The following is a 17,312-nucleotide window of genomic DNA, read 5'->3' on the forward strand; positions in this document are numbered from 1 at the left end:
GTTACCGCCCGAGCTAAAGATGTCGTTTTATATGCACGGTGAAGAAAAAAAATCGGTTAAGAGGATAATGCACGGAGAAAAAATTTCGAGACCTGAAGTCACACTGGAAAAAAAAAAAAAAAATTATTGTATCTAGAGTCCAGACTCTTAAAAACATCGACAAGAAAAAGTACCCTCGATTCAATGAGATTTAAGCTTGAATCAAGAACCAAGCCTCTTAATTTGAGCGGATTTCCTTTTGATTTAAGCTTAAATCTGATTGAATCAAGAGTCCTTTTTCTTGTTAATGTTTTCAAGAGTTTGGACTCTAGATCCAATGTGTTTTTTTTTCCACTACAGGTCCAATGGATCTCTGAAGCTTTTGGATCGTACTTCCGAAAACTTGAAGTCCAGCTGCTGAAGTTTGGATCGCACATCTGAAAGGCTTCGGTTCTTCGGTTGAAACTCCGATGCAGTCAACCGAAGAACCACAGTACTTCAAATGTGTGACTCGAACTTCGGCAGGTGGACCTGAAGTTTTCGGATGCACGATCCGAGAACTTTAGAGATCCATACGTGTTCTAAACTGCGAGTTCCACGAACGAAGTTCCTTTTTTGGTGCGCTTCGGTTGATACATGGATTATCAAAATTTTTAGTTGTTACCACAACAACGTGACTTACGGTCTAAAGAGCTGAGGCTTTCGACCCGGATGACTGAAGTCAAAGGGCTCAGATGACTGAAGTTTTCGGTTTTTATAGGACATCAATATTTTCACTCAAAATTACTAGAGTTTAAAAGATCTGGATAAGAGAGATTTTCGGTCCATATGAATAAAATTTGGTGTCCAGGCAGTTGAAATTGGTTGAAATGGTTTTCTGTCCAAGTCGAGGGGCTAAAATTGATACTTTAAAAACGTTGATATTTTTAAAATTTTAGCAGGAATTGAAGTTTCCTATAATGATAATTTTCGTTTCTAAAACATCAATGGGTTTAAATCCGAGCCGTTCTCATCTCATTCAGTCTGGTCCTATGGATCCTGTCCGTGTCGGCGTCGTTTTTAGGTGGTCGGGCAACAGACCGCAAGAGTCGGTATCATGAAGCCGTAGCTAGTGAATAAATTAATTACACCTGTAATTTGGCAGTTTCCCCCTGCCCCCGCCAGCCACCCGCTCGGTTTTTTGAGAGCGAAAGTGAGCGCCGCCGCGCTGCAACCCCGAGCAGAATCCCCGAAAATTCCCCAAGCACGCGAGCATGTAACCTGTCGGAGGCGGCAACGCTGTCGCGACGTGAAAGCAGAGCTCTTTTTGTTCGTCCCCCAAATCACGTTCACTTTCATCGGTCCCTCGTCATTTTCGGCAGTGGCCCGGGTCCTCCGCCCCCTCCGTGGCCCCCCTAGCCCCCCCCCCCCCCCCGGTCAGACCAGAAGTGCGCTGCGGTGTCAGAGTGAACGTCAGGAACGACTGGTTGTGGATTTGGATTCGAGTCTCTAATGATCACCTGTGGAGCTAATCTAAAGTATATATGGACGTCTTTAAACAGGAGTATTTTTCTGCAAAAAAATTATTTTTCAAAAAAAATTGAATTTACAGTTTCAACCAGCGTATTCCATTCTGGGAAAGAGCGTCTTGAATCTCTATCAAATCTCAACCGGTTATCGAATTTTCGTAAAAATTGGCAACGGAAACTTCGGCGCGGCAACACTGACATTCACTTTCATTTGTAGCTTTAGTCGTTTTCGTCTGTGACCTAGGCCTGGGCGGCAGGACCCCCACCTTTCCCCCTTGCCACCTTAGGATCACCCCCCCCCCCCATCCCAGTTGCCCTCCCACATTCATCTTGGCAGCGCGTGTAAATTTAAGCGTGGACCAGGCAGCTGTGGTTACAATTTTCTCTGCAATCCCTCAGTAATGCAGCAATTATAATATTAAACTTATTTATTTTGAAAATACATTGAATTTTTTTTTAAATATCTCTATTGAGTCAAAGTTAAAGAGTGTTTATAAATAAAGGCGCAGAGCAATTTTCCGTCATAAAAATGTAATCCAATAATTAATTTTCTTGGGGAACCCATTAATGTGTAAACGAGAACTACTAGACGCTCTTTAGCTTCAAATTTTCAGAGATCAATCTCAGAGGAATTTCAGATGAATATTTCAATCTTTTCCGAAGGTGATCACAGCCTACCTGGAAAAAAGTTTCAAGTTTAGTAGATTTTCAGATTTTAACCTACGAGAGGCCGAATAAGAAGCGTCTTAAAATTATATTATTACTCTTACTAGACTATTGAATCATTTGAACAGAATTAGGACCGCATTTTCTTCAGCGTTGTAAATCTTAAAAGCTCAACATCCCTTTTTGTTTTCCCTTTTTTCTGTCCATTTAACGTACTTAGTAATGTACAAAATAACTGATAAAATTCATAACGTTTCGGACATAAATGATGCAAAATTTATGTTGAAACAGAAGAGGATCCTGACAGTGGCGTCATTTTCAAACCAGGTGTATATCTTTTTCCACTTCTGCTATTCTAATAATTTCTACCGCAGGCTCAGTGCTTATTTCATTTTTTGCTCCCAAATGCGACACTCGCCCGTATTTGCATCAAACGAGGCAACACTTTTTCCAACACAAAAGTCAGTTTTATATTTTTATTAATTTAATATCAAAGTTCCTCCATTTTGTTATAAATCAATATATAGATGCGCCACTTTTTTCACGCGAAACACTTAATTCACTCCCGCATATTGACACCCATGTAGGTTTTTATTTTTTATTTTCAAAAAGGAAAAAACAGCTGTAATTTTGACCTGATGGTTTTCTCTACAAAACAGTTATGGGAAAATGGTAATCTTTAAGTGACTTATGTTCAGCCTTGCCGTACAGCGGCCGCGAAGGCCACCGCTCCGCCATGCTTGCACGCTTTATTTTGAATTTAGCTCTAATTAAGTCGGCCGATCATCGTAACGGTGCCCAATTTGACTGCTCATCTTGCCACTCCCTCCCCCTCTTTGTCAACCGCAGGCACAAGATTCGCTCCAGACAAATCCGGCCTGGAAAAAACGTTGCCGTATCTTTAAGTAATACCTATAGTGTTCATTATGAAAAGGACTATTTGCCAATGAATTTTATTTTTAAAGAAATGCTGTGAAACACGCACATCTCATGTCCATAGTCCCTCCTCATGAGTCTTGTGTTTCCTTTGATTTCATGCGTTTGTACTTACCTCTTTTCAGCATAAATACGTCCATGATACAGGTAACCGTGTGGTAAAATTGAGGTGATAATTCTTCATTGGACTGTATTTTGCGATAAGAGACTACTATCTTTAGCTCATTTTGGAAACAACGTACGTGCTTTTATGGATGAGCCAGAAAAAGTAATTCCTGATTGCAAAATGAAGTTCAATTGTTTTGCCAAACCTGCAACGAATAGGTTGCGCTCATCACAATACTGTGTTTGGATAGACAAACCTTAAAAGTAAGCAAGAAGTCCAGAGTCACATCCTAACTTCAAGTCTGCACGTAGCTTAACAGACTTACGTTACCCAGTAAAAAATTCGTTAAATGACGCCATTCACCGCCGTAGGAGAAAAAAGTGCTTCCGTTACTTGACACCTTTAACAGAGCTGTATATTTTTTACTCTGTCTATGAATTTCAACCATCAAAATCCAGCTAAATAGATTGACTCTAAAAGAATTCCATTTTGCAATGAGCTACCACTATTTCTGGCGCATTTTAGGAACAACGCGTGTGTCATTATGAGTCCGAAAGGCCGAGCACAGTGAATAAGTATGAGAAAGTGGTTCTTTATCGCAACATGAAGTCCCATCAACTAAAATATGAAATTGAGGAAAATTGGCAACACAGGGAGGTTCCGCCAAAAATCAATGGGCCTCGCCCGAGAAGGAAGTGACTTAGCGTCACGCGAAAATTGACGACGCTGACGTCGCTTTTGGCACAGAAATCGTCTCTTTTCTTCTCTCAGGGCTCTGAAAACTCGAATCTCTCAGGGCTTAAGATTCTCTTGCTTTTTTTTCTTGATGGGACGGATTATCAAGATATTACCTCCGTTGTGACGTGGGCCCCAGGGAGCGTAAGACTGCATGCATGGTACGACCCATGTTACAATGGAGGTAGTTCCTCTTCATTGAAGTTCGCCCGCTGGATCCAACTCGCCCGGTGTCCTGTCCCCGCGCCAACGGGACCGAGCGGTGCTCAGCCCCCCCCCTTCTTCACGGGTGCCCCCCGACCTTGTGACCCCGCGACGGGTGGGGCGCTCGGAACCGGTGCCCTCTTCTCTTCCGGGCCCCGCCGCGCCGCGACGAGTAGGCAAATCAGGTTCTGCCTCTTGGAACGTTGCAATATTTCAACCACAGCTCCCGTATTTTACCCCTTTTTAATTTTTTTTCATTTCGAGCGTTGGGACCAACCTGAGGTGTGTTATCATATCTTTCGATCGCTCAGCCGAAAATTGCTGGTTTTAACAAATTTCTCTCCAAAAATAACTGGAAATTACATTTTGATAGACAGTTGATTCTTAATTTTTCGAATAGTTTTGTCTATCTATTTCCGATTTTCGCTCAGGCCACCGCACTGTCGAAAGTATTTCGAGGTATTTTTGAAGTTGTGTGAATAATTAATGCGCCACAACGTAGTATGACTTTCAGGTATAAAAATTCGCTGTTTCTTGTGGACTGTATTTTGCAATAAGGTAAACTACTATTTCTGGCTAGTTCATGAGGGCACCTATCTCCGTAGGACAGCTACAAGCACGTAAGTTGTTTCTAGAATAAGCTTGATATAGTAGTACCTAATTGCAAAATGTAATCAATTTAATCAATCGACTATCGGATTGAAGCTTTAGAATCAACCTCAATGAACAGTTTAAAAAAAAGGACAAGTATATTTTTTACGTCCTGAGCGGAGGCTCCAATAAGGATCTTACATACGGGCAGACCGGCTCAAAACAGGATCAACATCCCCTGGTCTCTCCACGTGGCTGCAACAAAACTTAACAGGCTCATAAAACGCTAGGAAATGTTCAACTCTTAATCCGTAAAGACGAAGCAACCGTGTCAACAGTGACGTCAGGATCGACTCATAGCCGAAAATAAATAAAAAACAGACAGTCTGGCAACCAGTCACGGTACCAGCATGCCACTGTGCTAAGGATAAACGCCGTACGAGCCTTCGAGGGTTGCCAAATTGTGCTCGGACGAAGTATTTTTTCCAAAGAAAATGACGATTTTTCTTTTATATTCCCAGACATGATATATTGAATTGGGAATAAAATCTGGAGGAAATTCTAAAGAAAAATTCACAGATCATCGAGGAAATCCGATTTGTATACCCAGAAATTTGGCATCATCTGGGTGTTCATACGACTGTCTTCCTTAGCACAGCAGCGCGGGTTGCCGGTTGCTCGTCGCTAGTCCTTAACTCCGCGGCCGGACGGACGTCCCAGTGAAAGTAACCGAGTAGCTTTCCCTCCGTTCCGACCTCCCCCCCCACGCGCGGCCCTCCACCGTTTATCCCCCTGTATAACTGATTACCTAACCTCCGAATATTTCCGAAATCAGTTTTATTCGTTTTTTATGGTTTTCCACCGGAGCTCGACTTTAAGCGGTCAGCGGCGGCGCTCCGGCACGGCATGGCACTTAGCTGACCCTCCGTTTCGAGTTTGGAGATCGTTCCGCCGACCACCATGCGCTTAAAGAAAAGCGCACGGATCCCATGCTTACTTCGTCATGCTCAGAAATGACGTAGTATGAAGATTCGAATGTTGCTAATTTTCTCGCGATCGACAACATATTTATTTTCGGAAATTTTTGAAATTTTTCTCCTGAAACTTTCAGGTACACAAGATTGAATTCAGATACAATCCGCCTTTCGAAAAAGGTTAAAGGCAATTTCAAACATCAAGCTGTATGACCGACGGCTCAAATCTACGATCGCACAAAATTCAAGGATAAAATCAAATTTTGGTCTTGAAATTGTTGAATTTTTTTTGTGCAGTAGGTAACTTCGACTGAAAGTGAGAATTGGGGCCCTGGAATCGACTATGAGCATTTCAATGACGACACGAGATACCCTAAGGATGATCCCACAAAATTCACAGAGAAAATAAAATGTCGATCTTGAAAGCCTGAAGAAACTTCTTGCCGAAAAACTTCGACTGAAACTGAGAATTGGGGCCCTGAAAGCAACCACGAGCATTGCAGTTAAAACACAAGGCACTCAAGTCTGAAATATTCTTTTTGAAAAATATCGCGTGACATGATAAAATTTTGAAATTCCCCACTCGGTAGAAGCCATCATCGCCTTCCCTCACCTAGGAGTAAGGAAGAATGCCTCTCGGCATTCCACATACGCGAGATGCTGTGGGTTCCAGGTTGTGCCGTTTCGTTTCTTCGGTTCCCACCGTCGTCAGAGGTGCGTTCACATCGCGCCGACGCGGCCTGGCGTGCTCCGTACGCATGCCAGTGTCACTTCCTAGTAGCGTTTCCGCTATCTTCATCTATGTTCCTCCCGGCCGCTTATCTGCGCCAATCCGAAATGGGAAACACGTCTCGTTGCGCATTTAACCAGCGTTGTGGTTATTTGAGGAGTCGTGGGATTTTATGACGTGGAAAGGCGTTTTTTTAAACCTATTTGACAACGCTGGTTACCATGTGGTAACCTAGCGTGCTATTATGAATTTTGATAGTCGCTTCGCGAGGGAGGAAGAAAGTAGTGAATATATCTTGCCAATTTATGACGCATTAATACAACCCACTAATGCGTTTTAAATTGTGTATGGAGGTGGAAGGGAAGGCGTCTGATTTTAGCGCAAATATTTTGGCGAACGACATTCACATTCCTATGTTATCTTCACGGCAATTTGAATGGCTCTTGCCTATACCTCGTGTCGGTATGATTTTACCACAAACTAAAGAGAATCCATGTAGCACTGCTGTGGTCACTGATCTGAAAAAGCTTGCCGTTTTTGGTAGCCGTGAAAGACAGACATGCAGAACGTCAAAAAGAGGCACATACTTTTCTATCTCAGCGTTAAAGTCTCTCCACTGTCAGCAAAGACGAAAGCAGTGCGCTCATTTAAAATATTGACTTTCAACCATGCATGAGTAGATCCATCTGACGAAACGACTATTTTTCAAGCTGGGAGGTAAAAATATAGACCCAAATGCTAGAAATTAATACACTAATTCTGAATTGCCCACGAACATTGCCCAAGGACATTCGATTGCTATATTTTATTTTCCTCCTACTTACTGCTTTGACGAAGTAACCGAGGATGAGGGTAAAATTCTAAGATTAATGATTTAGGATTGACATGAGTTGGAGTGAGCACGTAGTATTGAGAGTTCACTTCTCAGGTTTTCTCCTCGCGGTGCATCACACTTGTCCTTCGACGGTATACAATTATGGTTTTCAATTAATATATTGGTGCAGTACCTTTAGGGGCATTGGAATACAGCAGATAGTGGTTACTATGTGCTACTACATGGATATACTCTGCACTTAGTGGATCCGTACCTCTGTATCTATAGCTGTACCCTCTCCTAAAGGAGAAGATTCTGCTGATTTAAGAAAAAACGTCTTATGGACTTTCGGCAGTTTCCACATTTCTTTTGGTAGAATACAAATTCCCCCGGAAACTCGCGAATATCTTACTTCGAATTCTCTGAGTTTTCTGTGCGCAAATTCAACCGTCATATTCATATGTAAATCCATTTCTGATTGGTTACCGTATTTTAGGCCTCCACTGTGTCACCAACGGGAATAAAGATTACATTTTCACCGATTGCAAAGATTATAATCTGGAATGGACCGAGGAATCACGGGTTCGGCATGGAATAAACGGAATGAGAGAAGGAACGGAGAAAGGAATTTGAGAATGGGCTGATCAAAGATTGCGAAAAACGTTCAATTTGTGTAATCTTTATTCCCGTTTGTGACTCCATCAGGGGGTGTTGTCTTGACTCTCAGTATAAAGGGACTCTATTCATAACTTGTCTGAATTATAAATATTTTATCTAGAGGAAATTTGGCAACATTGGAATGTTGATCCGGCGTTTTTCCTGAGCACGGTAGTGTTGGAGATGCGCTTCCCTCGGTCCGGTCCGGCAACGGCGCAAAGTTATGGGAGTTATGTCACGAGCTGACGTCAGCCTGGCAGAGCACGTCCGGAGAACTTTCACTGGAAAGATGAAAGTAGGCTGAGAGCCGAGTCGCAGACCAGCCGGAGCGTATCGTTAGCATTACGTTATTCTGTGTAACTGGGCCGTAGCACACTGCGCGCCGCTGCGTCGTCGCCGCGCCGCACCATTCATCGGTAGCGCCGCCTTCATTAGCGCCGATTTGGCGGGAGTCTTCGCTTTTAATTATCGGGCACCGCTGCCCCCTGCCTCGCGGGAGTTCCTCATTGCCCCCCGAACGTATCCGATCAGCTTCGCCTCACGAGCGTACGGTCTTCGTCATCGTGCTCGCATCCAGGTTTTGTGACGTAACGGGGTGGATCTTCTTGGGATATATATTTTCATGGTCAGGAAACAATTGAGCTTCTGGCTGAAAATATAGGGGAAGCGTGAGTGACACGGAAATGATATGGAGGGAAGGCTACGTCTATCACTGGAGGAAAGTCTCTTGGATCAAGAGCCAAGACTCTTAAAAAATTCGACATGAAAAAATACTATTGATTTAATTAGATGTTTGCTTGAATCGAGAGCCAAGTCTCTTAATTTTAGCGAATTTCCTTTTGATTTAAGCAAAAATCTGATTGAATCAAGAATTTTTTTTTATCTTTTTCTATCAAATTTTCTAAGAGTCAGGACTGTGGATTCAAGAGACTTTTTTCCAGTGATTGCTACTCTACTTTCAATTTTTGAGGTAGGCTGGAATCATCCTACGTGTAAGATACACGGCAGTCCAGTATTTTTGTTTTCCGATTTCTAAGAAAATTCGCGGTAAATTATGTTAAACTCTTTTATTCAAGACTTAGTGGTTGATGGTTGAAGCAGTAAATAGAAAAAATATAAAATATAACAATCAAACATGCTTGGGTAATTTCCATGTGCAATTGAGAATATTATCGTATTACCTTCCAGCATTTAGGTCTATATTCCTACTTTCCAGAAAATAAAAATAGTAGTTCTATGAGATAGATGTACTCATGCATGTTTAAAAGTCAAATTTTAAGCAAACGCACTGCTTTCTTTTTTTGCTGAGAGCGGGAGACTTTAACGCTGGGTTAGAAAAGTACGCGTGCCTCATTTTGGTGCCCTGCTTTGTCTTTCACGGCTCCCGAACTCCAAGTTTTTTTACAGCAGAGAATCAGGATATTTCTTTGATAGAGTGTGTTGCGTAACATTTCTTTTAAAAAAATCCCTAGAACAAACGTAAAAGCGGTTTCGCCCATAGTCCCTCGCTCTGAAACAGGAAAAGTTTTCCGAAATTCAGCCATCCAGTCACCACAACCAACCTCAACGAAGTGTTGAAAAAATGAGAAGGAAAAACAACAAACGAATCACCAGATCCAGAGTGGTGGAAGGCGTCTCCAACATATCATTGAAGCGAGATCATTCCTTTTTTCTGAAACTAAAGTGACGTTTTGTCATTGTTTGTCCAAATTTCGCCGGAGGGTGTAGGCGGGACGGCCACCAAGCTCCTACTTCCAAGTAATATAACGAAGGTTTTTTCCCCGATTGTAAGTCACTCGTCAGATTTGTTTGTTTACCCCAGAAATCGCTCCTTTTTAGTTTTTTGTCAAGCAGTGGAAAAGTAATTTTAATCGTGTCGGTCTAACTACCGGGATATGTCACGTGACTAAATAATCGCTGAGCCTAGGCTAATGTGGGCTAATGTCTTTAAAACTTTTTTTTATTGCCGTTAATAGAGCAAATGTTTGGTATCGACTTCTTGTCTATGCTAGGCCGATGAGAGGAAGATTCATTATTGCATCTGGAAACATTTTCCAGTTTTTTATAAGACACTTGACCTACAGTTGTGCGGCTTGAAAAAACTCGATTTTTTTATCGAGATTTTCAAAAATATCACTCGGAGATTGGAAGTCTTAGTAAATCAAAAAAATTTTACATGTGATTTGCGGTAAAAGGAAGAATAAATTGTCTGCATCGGTAAAATTGTCGATGGTATAATTATTGGGAATCAGTTGATGTTGAAAACTACCAAGAAATGAAGAAAAAAGGATCTTTCCGGATTTATCTGAGAGGACTCCTATTTACTCTGTAAATAGAACGCAAAAACTCCGAAAACAGGATGTGTTTTTCAAAACAACCACCTATTCAGGTCTTTTCTTGCAAAAACCTAATACGCGTCGTAAAATTTGTTTATAAACTTCACGCATATTAAACAGGATGTCAACATTGGTCATGACTCACTTCACAAACTTTTAGGGACATTGAATGACCTTGCCGACATTCATCCGATACTTCATTAATTAAATGGACCACGTTGAGCAGAAAGGAACCAAGCCACATCAGCTGTTGCCAAATTTAACCGGGCAATTCAATTTTCTACATGAAAACGGTTGTGCGGATTTTCTGTGCAAATTCCAGTGAGTTTCTTCGCATAATGAGAAACAAATGCCGTACAATTTTCAAAGGAATCCACACAAACTTTCTCTTGTAAAAAATTAAATTGCTAGTCATTTGGCCGTAGGTGATGTGGCTTGGTCCCTTTGAGCTAAACGCGGTCCAAGTGTACCTTTCATACACTGGAAAAAAAAAACACATTGGATCTAGAGTCCAGACTCTTGAGAACATTGACAAGAAAAAGGACTCTTGATTCAATCAGATTTAAGCTTAAATCAAAAGGAAATCCGCTCAAATTGAGAGGCCTGGTTCTTGATTTAAGCTTAAATCTGATTCAATCAAGAGTGTTTTTTCTCGTCGATGTTTTAAGAGTCCGGACTCTAGATCCAATGTGTTTTTTTTTTTTCCAGTGTACCTTTTTCCTGTAAAATTTTACCTTTCAGACATGTTTACTTTTTAACATCGATCGATGCATGTCTCTGGTGGAACATCCCGCTAATGAACGGTATGAGCCCCAGATGAAGACAGTGACCGCGCAAGCATCAGAGTTAATGCCTCTCAGCTCTGCGCAACGGTCAGATCGCCGAGCCAAATTGCGCCAGCCAACCGAATTTTTCCCGGCGAATGCACCGGATTTTCCGGCGAGCTGACACCGCGGTACCCGCGCAAGCTCCGGACCCGATACCGGAAGACGACCGCCGGATCAGAATGAAGCTGTCGGGTATGCCGGATCTGGCGTCGAAATCCGCCTTTTCGCATCGGATCCGCAGGTGAATGGCACCGCTGGAAGCTTAGCCGAATGCGGAAGAGGGAAGACTAACCCAAAGCGCGTCTAGCCGACTCACCGCGCGCTCGGCTCCGTTCCGTTCCACCGTTAGCCGCGATAGAACTTTGAAGTTAACCCGAGACAATGGACAGGTTCCCGGGTTCCGTCTTCGGATTTGCAGACATCCAACGCCGACGATGCTACATTATACGGGTCCGTTGGATTGTTCTTTCACTGAAGTCATATGTGTGGAAAGATCATGATAAGGGGTCTCATCTTCAAAAAGCCGCAGTTGTGTTGAATGCACCAATGTATGAAGCAAGGAGACATGAACGGACGCGATTTTTAGAACGAAAATAGGATTAAATTGTGCAATAAGGAACCAGTGTCTCTGGCTCTCCAAAAATCACATATCTGCTTAGGAAAACCCGTACGCATGTATGTCGTTTCTAAGTCGGCAGAAATAGTGGTTCCTTATTGCAAAATGTAATCCAATTCAAAATTGATGAAGAAATTAGGAAAGGAAAGAACGTGATGATGCACGTAAATTACAGAAATAATCGAGGCATTTTTCGATAAAAGGACGTACTAGACTTCCAATGCTCCTATGATGTTGTAACGCTGTTCTCTAGTTTTAGGTAACTCATCCGACAGTTCTGCCATTAATTTTTCCCTGAATCTGCTTCGAGCTTTTCCCCACTATTGTAAGGAGTTAGTCGACTGTGAATGAATTTCATTTGCCGCAAATGCTATGAAATATTGCAGAATTTTAGCAGCATTGCAAGCCTCATCCGCCCTTTAACCGTAAAAGTCCTCAATTTTTTTGCTTACATGAGTTACATGATGAACAATCATTTTCTACTTCCACCCTGAGCAAGGGCTTAGGTACAAAACCAATGCATTTTCTCTTGCTTGACGTTATCTGTGATCACTTCTAAAAACTCTCAAGATTGAAAAATTGTGAGCCACATCTGACTTGTCGTGACGTGTCTGGAGACTTCAACGACGTAATAAAAAAAGTAATTTCCACGGATCGAGTTTTCGTGAGAGCTTTTGAAGGTCACGATTTTGAATGCAAATAATTTTGAATATTTGCAGTCACATGCTAAAGCCTTCCAAATTGATCGTGAGGTGTCGCTTCTCTCACAACGATCCTTTAAAGTGTCAAAAGAGTAAGCATTTTACAAAGTGAATTAACTCTCAACATAATTTCAATTTTGCCATTCCTGAAATGAACGAAGTTAAATCGAAAGTGGACCGAGAAAAACAAATTTGAAATTGTTACTACTCAATAAGAAGAAAAAGTTTAACGACTATTTTCAAATTAAAAATATTCCCTCTCGACTTTGAATTTTTCACTGAAGAAAATTTACGACTTTGGTTGAATCAACGATCAACTTATTTGTTTCCAAAATACAACTTAAACTTGGCGTGCTCTTGTTTTTGGTCCAGTTAGTTCTCACAGTAACTTTTCTAAGTTGCGATTTTGACTCGATGTTTGTCTCAAAACCCTAAGATTTTATCTCTCCCACCAGCTTCCTCACCCTTATTATTTTTTCAGACCGAGAAATTGCAGAGATGAGCCGTTGGGAGAGAGGTAGGCGCTTCCTATTTCCGCGAGGAATAAATCTGTTAATTAATGATTACGTCACTGCTGAGAACTAATTAATGCTCCGACCCGGAGCTCCAGCTCAAAGCACCGAGCTCCCCATCTTTGAGGCGCTCTTACCGTGTTGATTGTAGTGAATCGATCTCCTCGACTTATTCGCTCGTTATTAAGTGTTGTAGGAATCTAAGTTCGATTGTATGATGCTCTTCGATATTTTAAAATGTATACTATTGAACTTTTGATATTTTTTTCGGTTGTGACCCAGCATTAAAAATTTGAGTATGATGAGACGATATTTTAGGTACCATCTCGATGGCAAAACTGAGCATACCTCAAAGCACGACATATTTCGATGTTTTTTAATTCATTTTTACTATAGATTACAGATGAAACAGCTGTATTTTTTGTCGGTGCAAATTAATTTTCACACTTTTCCTCGCCCATTTAACAAAATGACCTCCAAAAACATTCTTTTACACTTTTCCAATAGTCTTCAGATGATCACGGTTGTTACCATCACCATCTCTCTCAATCCCTGTTAAATAAAGCCGGGGAAAAGTTTAGTATCAAAATAGGAGAAGATACTCGGAATCGTACTCATGCACCAAGGATATAGTCAGTGAAGTCAGAGCGCCTTCATTTTTAAATGTATGTGACACAGATGTCCGCAAAACACGAATAGTCGCATTTAGGCGCCGTGCTGCCATTAACTCGGTGTGGACACCTCTACTTCAATATCGGAGATTGGGATAATAGTCATAAAGAAGCAAATAATTGCATTCCTTGCGAAAAAGTTCAACAATCGTCTGCCAAATACCCTGATTCTTTGTTCTAAAAAAAAAGCTCGGATCTAGAGCGGCGAGGGACTAGGTAGGGCACTGAATAGAGGCACGCTTACTTTTCTATCCCAGCGTTCAAGTCTCTCCGCTCTCAGCAAAAAGGTCAACTTAAAATATTGACTTTCAACCATGCATGGGTAGATCCATCCCACAAAACTACGATTTTTCAATTTGGAAAATAGAAGTATAAAACTGTAAACGCTGAAAGTTCATGAATTCCCTAATTGCACGTGCTTACCGTGCGGTATGTTTGGGAGATCTATTTTGTTTTCTCTCTATCGGCTGCTTTCACGAAGAAGTCGAGGATGAGGGTGAACTTCTGATATGAGATTTATAGATAAGAATTAACAGCAGATGGAATGAGGGTGTAATGATGAGCGTTTACATTAAGGTACATTTTGACCATTCCAGAGTCTACTTCGACCATTTCAGTCCATTTCGACCATTTCAGTCAATTTCCACCTTTTCAGTCCATTTTGACCATTTCAGTCCATTTCGACGTGTTCAGTCGATTTTGACCATTTCAGTCCATTTTGTGGCCATGAGTCTAATTTGACCATTTATCTATTTTGACCATTTCAGTCCATTTTGACCGTTTCACTCTATTCCGCCCATTTTCGTTCATTTTGACCGTTTCGGGCCCATCCTGCCGTTACGCTGCGGTAACCGAGGCCACCCGAAATGAATCCGAGCGAGCGGTGTCGAACGTCGAACAGTCGGGCGCGCGGCGAGGCGCTTTATTTGAATTGAGAGACCGTTTCCTGTTCGATCACTAAATCACACGTCGCGCGTCGTTCGTGCGTTCGCGTGCGTGAGTGTGAGTGCACAGCTGATCCAAACTGGACGCGAACGGCGTTTCATAACCTTGACTCCGGCTATCAAGGTCCCGGGGCTCTCTGTCGCTCCCGTGTGTCCGACGATTCGCCATCCTCGTCGTCACGTAGCCGTTTTTCAATAACGTTGCCGATTCGCGCAGATATTCGCGGTGAAAATCTGATTTTAAACGAGGATTTTGCACGAGTCGGCAACATCCCCTTCGAGACTGCCGATGGAAAATTGCGGTCTTTTTTGCCGGCGTCCAGGGCTGTCAAGACGCCTCCGGGATCGACGGCTACCGCCGTTTGTGCCCGGGTTTTCCGGTGGATTCTGCACCGCTGCCGACGTCGATGACGAATGGAGTCGTAAACCGATGGAAAGTTCGGCGTATTTTCGCGGCGTGGCGTGGCGGCGGACTTTTTGGTCTGCCTGCGGGCGCTCGGCAGGGCTCTTGCGCGCGGCTGGTTTTGGGAGCTCGGCACACGCTTCTACGTGAAACACGTTTTTTTTGCCGGGCGAAACGAGAGACGCTATCTCGGGATTACCTTTCGAAAATTAAGCGTCTGATTTCTGAGCCGGTTCTGGTAGAAGTGCTGGTAGCATTTGACATGAGGATACACTCGAAAGAACCGTTTTATCACCGCTTGCTACCTCAAACTCCTGATCAAATTTAGCTTGACAGAGGGGAATATTGAAAAACACACGGAGAAAAAACTTCGTGCGTGGGACCCGAAGTTCAGGTCATATGGATCTCTGAAGCTTTTGGATTGAGCATCTGAGCACTTTAGGTCCAGCTGCTAAAGTTTAGATGACATATCTGAAACTTCAGTTCTTACATCTGAAGTACTTCGATTTTCACATCCAAAAAACTTCGGTTCTTACATCCGAAAAACTTCGGTTCTCACATCTGAAGTACTTCAGATGTAAGAACTGGAGTCTCTGTGTGATCCGAACCTCGACAGCTAGACCTAAAGTGTTCAGATGCTCAATGCGAAAACTTCAGAGATCCATATGACCTAAACTTCGGGCCCCACGCACGAGGTTTTTTTCTCCGTGCATATAACGAGTACTTCGACCACCTGTCAAATTCCTCAGCCAGAAGTTAAATTTAAATCTTGGTCTCTGCGGGCTGATGATTGATATCGACAGGCGAAGCTATAGACAGAGAAGACATAGGCAAATGAAGCGATCCTACTAGTGGAAGTGGGTGCAATAGACAAAGAAGGTACGTAATACACCAAGTAACGGCAATCGACAAGAGATCCTACAGTTATAGTCCATCATTTTTCACCTTAGTCTATACAAACCGCCCGTTTCAGCCAATAGGATCCCTCCGTATTCCTTATGTCCTCTTTGTCTATCGTTTTGTCTATCAATTTCAATAATAAGCCCGGTGATTGGTTGAGTCCACGGTCCTGTGCAAAAGTTTCCCCATCAATTTCTGATTACTCTGTTACCCCAAAGGGTGATGTATCCGGTAACGTTGGTCCCAGAATCATCACGGATCTCTTCATGTTCATCATGTATGTAGCTCTTCTTAATTTTTGCTCATTCAATGGACGAAATACGATACTATGACTTGTCTCTGACTATGACACGCACAGATAACCCAATTTAAGTGCAGAGAATTAATAATTGAAACTTATCACCCTCTATTATGACGTAAAATCTCTCACCTCAAACCTGAGACCTGAGACCCCGGGAAAACCTTGTCGGAGGCCGCAGTCATTCATGGATGGCCGAAGACCTTAATCCTTGCCAATGATAACGCGATGATCCGGTAGTCTAACGACGCGGGGTTTCCTGTCCTACTGTCGCACCAATTAGCAAACCACTGCTCCTCCCCCTTCCCCCCGAAGAAAGCAAGCTGAAAGAAGCCAGGAGTCATCTCCAATCCGCATTCCTGCTAATTGCGAATCAGTCAAAGCCATGGTCGGTGGTGGACTGACGTAACTATGGTCGCAGTTTACAAGGTCCAAGGATCCCATGAAGGTCCATGGCGGAGGGAGGGAGTGCAGGGGCAGGTCTTCTGGGTCCGTCATCTTCACTCCGTTTTGGTCGATGTCAATTTAAAGTCGAGCTTTAACACCAATTTAGTCCTTAGCTTTGAACAATCGAGAGGAGGGTTGAACTGCAATGTTTCCACGAATCTGTTTGCTAAATTTTTCAGCTGCATGGTTAGATTCTCCGGGTAATCTTATTTTTTATGATGAAACAATCACTCACCCGTAGTAAAGCCACAGTATGACTCCATTTTGATCCTTCCTAAATTTTTTCAGTTTTGGCAAAAAATGAATCTCGGACTTTAGCACCCTATAGATTTTGAATAGTTCAGATGGTACACTATACCATCACATCAAGAAGTTTCAGGGAGAGGAGGCAATACACCTGACCTCACACTGAACCTCAGGTACTGTCTTGACACTTACCAATTCCCAAATGGGAATTACTCGCCAAATATTTTTCAAATCCCAGATTGTCTAATAGGCATAGCTTACTTCAACCGCTAACGTTCCGTATTTTTCTATTTTTTGCAGGAAAAACATGTGGGAAAGAAAACTCCGACAAGAAAGAAGACACAGATCTTTGGTCCAACGTCGAGGCTCAAGCAGCATTCCTCGGACCTAACTTATGGGATAAAACATTACCTTATGATGCCGACCTTAAGGTAACTTGAATTTTCTCCTCTGTTCCTCATCATTACTAAAAATCAAAGTGTAGGGAATTGGCCAATGTTTCTTGCCAAAA

At 42.4% G+C, this 17,312-nt stretch overlaps 1 protein-coding gene across 8 annotated transcripts in view; it reads left to right on the forward strand.

The window, feature by feature from the left end:
• Pdp1 (PAR bZIP family member Pdp1) overlaps window positions 1-17,312 on the forward strand; it is a 274,442-nt gene that overhangs the window by 245,497 nt on the left and 11,633 nt on the right. For all 8 annotated transcript variants that reach the window (XM_019058768.2, XM_072300360.1, XM_019058766.2 and 5 more), the window contains one exon: window positions 17,102-17,232. In XM_019058768.2, coding sequence (XP_018914313.1) covers window positions 17,102-17,232 — 131 coding nt within the window. The remainder of the gene's footprint in view (window positions 1-17,101; window positions 17,233-17,312) is intronic.

Source organism: Bemisia tabaci, chromosome 5, assembly GCF_918797505.1.
Source record: "Bemisia tabaci chromosome 5, PGI_BMITA_v3".
In the NCBI taxonomy this organism is placed as follows: domain Eukaryota; kingdom Metazoa; phylum Arthropoda; class Insecta; order Hemiptera; family Aleyrodidae; genus Bemisia; species Bemisia tabaci.